The sequence below is a fragment of the Bidens hawaiensis genome, unplaced genomic scaffold (genome assembly GCF_021521415.1).
Source record: "Bidens hawaiensis isolate Kalapana, Puna unplaced genomic scaffold, B.hawaiensis_p1.1 tig00042243_1, whole genome shotgun sequence".
NCBI classification, from domain to species: domain Eukaryota; kingdom Viridiplantae; phylum Streptophyta; class Magnoliopsida; order Asterales; family Asteraceae; genus Bidens; species Bidens hawaiensis.
The window spans coordinates 122,036-127,274 of record NW_027497468.1 but is presented as its reverse complement, the minus strand read 5'-3'; the positions used below and the strand labels follow the sequence as shown (position 1 = coordinate 127,274).

The following is a 5,239-nucleotide window of genomic DNA, read 5'->3' as shown; positions in this document are numbered from 1 at the left end:
TCAGAAGTTCTTAGGGTTTAGAGGTGTGTTTTGATTAAGTATAATGAATTATAACTTTTTTATGAAGTAATCCACTCGATTAGGAAACGAAACAAGCTATTAATGAGAAAATTGGGTATAATAACTAACAAATTTCGGCTTGGACAACAAGAAAACGAGTTTGGACCTGTAATAACATTTCTTGGAGTTTAAGTTTCGTTAATTTAATTGAAAAATAGGAAAGAATTGGCAAAATTAGTCTCTGTACTTTCATAAACACGATATTTATCCGTTTTAAGAGATTTTAAAGGTTGGTAAGGACTATTTGGCATGATTAAAAGTTATTAAACAATAAAATATGTTAAACCAAGTTAAATACCAATAAATACAAGTTTTAAATAGTTCGAAAGATCCGAATTACATTCCCGAATCGGTTTAAACATAAACGAATACAAATACATAAAATCCGAGATGTTACATAAAAGACAATGATGAGTAAGACGATGATGATGATGAATCTGACGATGTTGATGACGATGGTAATGGTTTTGGTGGTGGTGATGTTGGTGGTGGTATTAGAGCGGGAAAACAATCTGCTCCACATGATGATGTTGTCGATACATATCTTGATGATCCATACACTAGAGATGCTACCAAGGAAACAAGGGATTGGGATGCTGAAATTGAAAGTGACTTTAATTCTATTTTGGTCCTAGTGTCACTGCAAGTATTAGATTGCAGGACAAAGAAAAGGAGTTGGATTCTGACTATGAGGTTGACTACCTCTTTGCTACACCTGATCTGGAAGCAAGTGATCCTGCTCTAACTATTGTTAATGATCTAGTTTCATCCATTGCTGTTGTTACTGTTGTCGTTCCCATTGCTACTGCTGAAGCTGCCGCAAGCCAGAAGCTGAGAAAAAGACAGTGGGCATTGCATTGACAAACGGACAAGCATTCGATGCAGGAATGCCGCTTATCATGATGATTCTCTCATCATGTACTGCAAGTGGCACGCCGACAGCGAGAGTTGGGCTATTCGGTGTCAGAATGGAGACCTCACCTATATGCATTACACCGAAATGCATTCGATGCCCCATCTTGACATGAACTTCGTAAGTGCAGCGGTGATGGTGTTGGTGAAGAAGGGCTTCAGGGATGGCTCACGAGGCACCTACACAAGCAAGCTATAGATGACTTCCCCAACTTCAGGCTAAACATGGGGAAGATATACAAGCATCCAACTGAACTTGATCCTGCAACGGGCAAACGAAGGAAAATCTGGAAGTACAAGTTGCCAAAAAGCGGTGCCCGGTTTATCATGGAGAATCTTTTGCGCCTGACACACTCTCAGACTTCACTTCTTGGCACTTTGATGGTGAAACTAGTGAAGCAGTTTGCAAGCAGATGCGATCTTACTGTTTCTTTGATTAACACGAGCTAATGGGGTTCAGTGAGGCGGACACATGAAGCTGTACAGGTCTCCTCTATACACGCTTGAAGATCCAGCTCGGGGAAACACAGATCGAATAGTTGCAAAATTCAACACGTTTATTTGCTACATTGTTAAAAATCAACTAATCGATCACCCCTACACTTTCGAGTATGAGACTGGCTAGAGGCAAAAGCAGCTACAAATACTAAAGACTAGAAAGAGATTGTAGAGGCCGTTTCATATGTATAAGTCTTTTTGTATTTGTTAGATTTATCATCGATGTACTTTATATGCTTTCGTTTAGTCGTTTGTATGTTTGGGCCCGAGGTCTTTGTAAACAAGCCAATTTGGCCTTAAATGGATAGAAGGATACATGGCATGCCTTCCACTATAAATAGTGAAAGCATGCCTATGCAACATAACTTTTTGACAAATTCAAATCTCACTTTCTCTCTTTAGTCTTATCATTACACCAACTCTCAACTTACCAAAAATAGCAAATAAACAAACACACATCTACAACGAAGATTGATCTAAAAATAGTTGTAAGATCCGTTTTAAGGACCTACGTTTGGGGTTTCTAACACATGTCTGAAGATATAATCTACAAACTTTTGATGAAAAGATGTAATATTTTTTGAAATCTTATGTTAGTATGTGTATACTATTATGCTAATTACTGGTCTCGATATATTACATAACTTGCTAGGTTTCAATATCTTTAATTAATTTCACATACAAACATTCACAATGACAGTGTCTTTTGCTAAAACTTTGGTGCTAAAAACTAATGTTTTCTATTATCAAAGTCTATTTCATGTAATCCAAGACACTTATTAGAGAATCCAACAAACTGTAAATCCAAGACATCGTCAATCATCCTCAAACACATATTGTCCAACATTAAGTATAGCTATGCTCCTTTTCGCTCATTGTAATGGGCTCAATAATCACGGATGAGACCCTATCTTTGGCTCTAGCGTCAGGAGCTCCATGTCCATCACCATACTGATACGAACAAAGTGAAATTCGAGCTAGATTAATTGGCATATCAATGAAAGGATTTGCCAACTCTTGAGTGCAAGCCACGTACTCTTTGATCAGTTTTCTCCATGCTTCTTCAATTAGTTTATTTATATGCTCACGCGCAAGTTCCTCACAAACATCATTCTCATGCATGAAACAGGTTATTGCATTTGCAGTTTTACCTTGTTCTATCTCATCCTGTGCAAAAAAAGAATACACAATTTTGACATGAAGAAAACAATAAAACGTTTAACGAACGAAAACTCAATAAAACATACTGATGACGTAGCCAAATCGTTATAAAGTCGAAAAACCATTGATGACAATTTCATAAGATCTTGGTACTTGTCCAATGAGTCAACTACGTCTTTCTTGATTCCTTTATTAATTATTAAGTATCCATGAGTAAGTAAAACCACTCCCGACACCGATCGCCACGCGTTATCAAGATAGACTTCAAGTATTGGAATGTGTTTGTGGTGAGTCCATCTTGCTTCCACAAGGAACGCTTCAAATAATTCTCCCCACTGTCAATCCCGTAATAATAAAAAAATGATCATTCTAGTTTGTTTATATATAACATAAATATTTTTTTTAAGCATTTACAAAGAGAAAGATTGTAACATCTGATTAAAGTTCAGTGACTTTATAAAAGCAAAAAACTCTAAATGATTATGACAAGATACTTGAGAAACTTGGTTATTACTCATTAAGATTTATCCCTATATCAAAATACCATAAGAATTCCTTGTAATACTAACCACTTTTACAAGTATAGGTGTGATGTCTTCTTTTTGTCCAATTGAAGTATAAGAACTCATTTCAGTAATCGTATTGTAAAGCGCTCCAAAGGCTAGCTGTAAATATTCCGGCATCTGTTCAACTGCATTAGTATCCCACCTAAAAATGATGGATGTTAGTTCCTGAAAATTGAACTCGAGAGAGTTGATAGAATTAAAAGTTAAAAATTGCAAACCTCTTGACGACATCCGTGAAGATCTCCAGTTCATCTAGAGAACCATAAACGTCATAAATGTCATCAATGACAGTAACTAAGGCATAGACTTTGGTTATCCAAACACGACAAGAATGATATATAGGTTCAAAACCTATTCCAACGGCACAAAAGAAGCATTCCATGAGTCGGTCTCTAACGAATCGTAACTTGTGTGCTAGGCCCATATTTTCCCACCACCTGCTATGCATAAAGGGAGAAAATACATGTCATATATCATAGCATGGATATTAATCATATTATTTTTCAACATTGATAAAAGGGAAACTTTACTTTGATACTTCTTTAAGTTCTGTTTTGAATGATGCTTGAATCATGTTGTAATCTAATTTTGCAAGCTCTAGCAGAAGTAGATTTGCATCTTTTTGTTTATTGTATGCATCAATGTAAGATCTTGCTTGTTCTCTGAGCATCCTATGATACAAAGGGACTTTGAAAGCCCGGTTTATGTGCTGGAGGACAGGCGCATCATTTTCTTGGCATTTAAGTTTCAGCAAATGTTCTCTCGCAAATAACAGCGCCTCATGCAAATCACTTTCTTCCATAAAACCAAGATATGATGCTTCATATAGACTTAGCAATCCTTTCACATCAGTCTTTAGAGATCCAATGAAGCCACCATGACTTTCCTTGAATCTCCTAACAAAATCTGTGTTCAAATATTACAATTGAGTCAAGAAGAAACATTTGGATTTGCTGGATACTTGTAGACATTGGAATATTGAGTTTATTCCCTTGGTACGTATCGTTAGTGAACTCACCAAGTTCGCTATTGTGACAAGCGAACTATGATGAAGATATGAAATCTATATAAAAGCAAGTACCAAACTCAAAAACAAAGTACATTAACAATTTACGTAGCTTAGGAATTAGGACCATGGTGGAAATTAATCTTCTAAAGAAACAACTAAAGAATTACCTTCGGACACATCATAACCATGCTGTCTAAGAATCCTGAATCTAAGAGATGCCTCATGAAGACTATCTTCATGCCCAACACTAATTTCATCTATTGACGTGATTATGTCTAGTGCCCTCTTTATATGGTTTTGGAACCGATAGCCAAGACCCAACCTTTCAATATCATCTATGTGTTCAAGCACTTCCAACATACTGAAACTACCATTCTCAAAATCAACATTCATCACCGTTACCTTCTTCTCTAGCTCTCTCACCTTCTCCTTGAGGTTGATCTGTGTTCATGCATCAAACAATATTAGTATGAATGCGTTTAAGCTCGAAAACATTAAAATACACACACACACACTATCATGACTAAAGTATGATGCGATACCGGGAAATTATCATCTAATCCCTGGATAAAGTCACGAGTCCAGATAGTTGGCTGGTAAATGGCTACCAAATCACTATGGGTTTTAGAAACTTTTGTCTTAGCCCCAGAGCAGATCAACCGGTTCTGCCTACAGATTGCTTCTACATTTTGTTTGATGTTTCGATTTGGTTTAACCAAAAAGAAACTTTGGGGAGACACTAGTCGATAGAGAGCCATTGGATTTATTTGGAGTGAATTCTATGTTAGATCATTAATACTATTTATAGAATACTTCAGTGGTCTGTGAGTGATCCAAATTAGTTGTTAGAAAAAAAAAGGGCCCAATTACAAATTTTGTCCTTTAAAAAAAGCCAAATTACGGTTCGTGTCCTTTACTTGCAGGCGGTGTCCTTTAAACTTTTTTTTCCTACAAGTTTTGTCCTTTACGCTAACTGGGTTAGAAAAAGTCAGTTAAATGCCCTCACGTGAGACGCATGTGAGGGCATTTTTGT

At 36.5% G+C, this 5,239-nt stretch overlaps 1 protein-coding gene across 1 annotated transcript; it reads right to left on the bottom strand.

Moving 5' to 3' along the window:
* Nucleotides 1-2,241: 2,241 nt before the first annotated feature.
* LOC143593461 ((E)-beta-ocimene synthase, chloroplastic-like) lies at nucleotides 2,242-4,964 on the bottom strand. The gene is made up of 7 exons (XM_077073086.1): nucleotides 4,749-4,964; nucleotides 4,374-4,647; nucleotides 3,728-4,103; nucleotides 3,416-3,634; nucleotides 3,201-3,339; nucleotides 2,718-2,966; nucleotides 2,242-2,637 (listed from the first exon to the last, which is right to left on the bottom strand). Exons 1-7 carry the CDS (start codon nucleotides 4,962-4,964, stop codon nucleotides 2,317-2,319), a joined length of 1,794 nt encoding a protein of 597 aa, XP_076929201.1. The 3' UTR covers nucleotides 2,242-2,316.
* Between the last annotated feature and the right edge of the window lie 275 nt (nucleotides 4,965-5,239).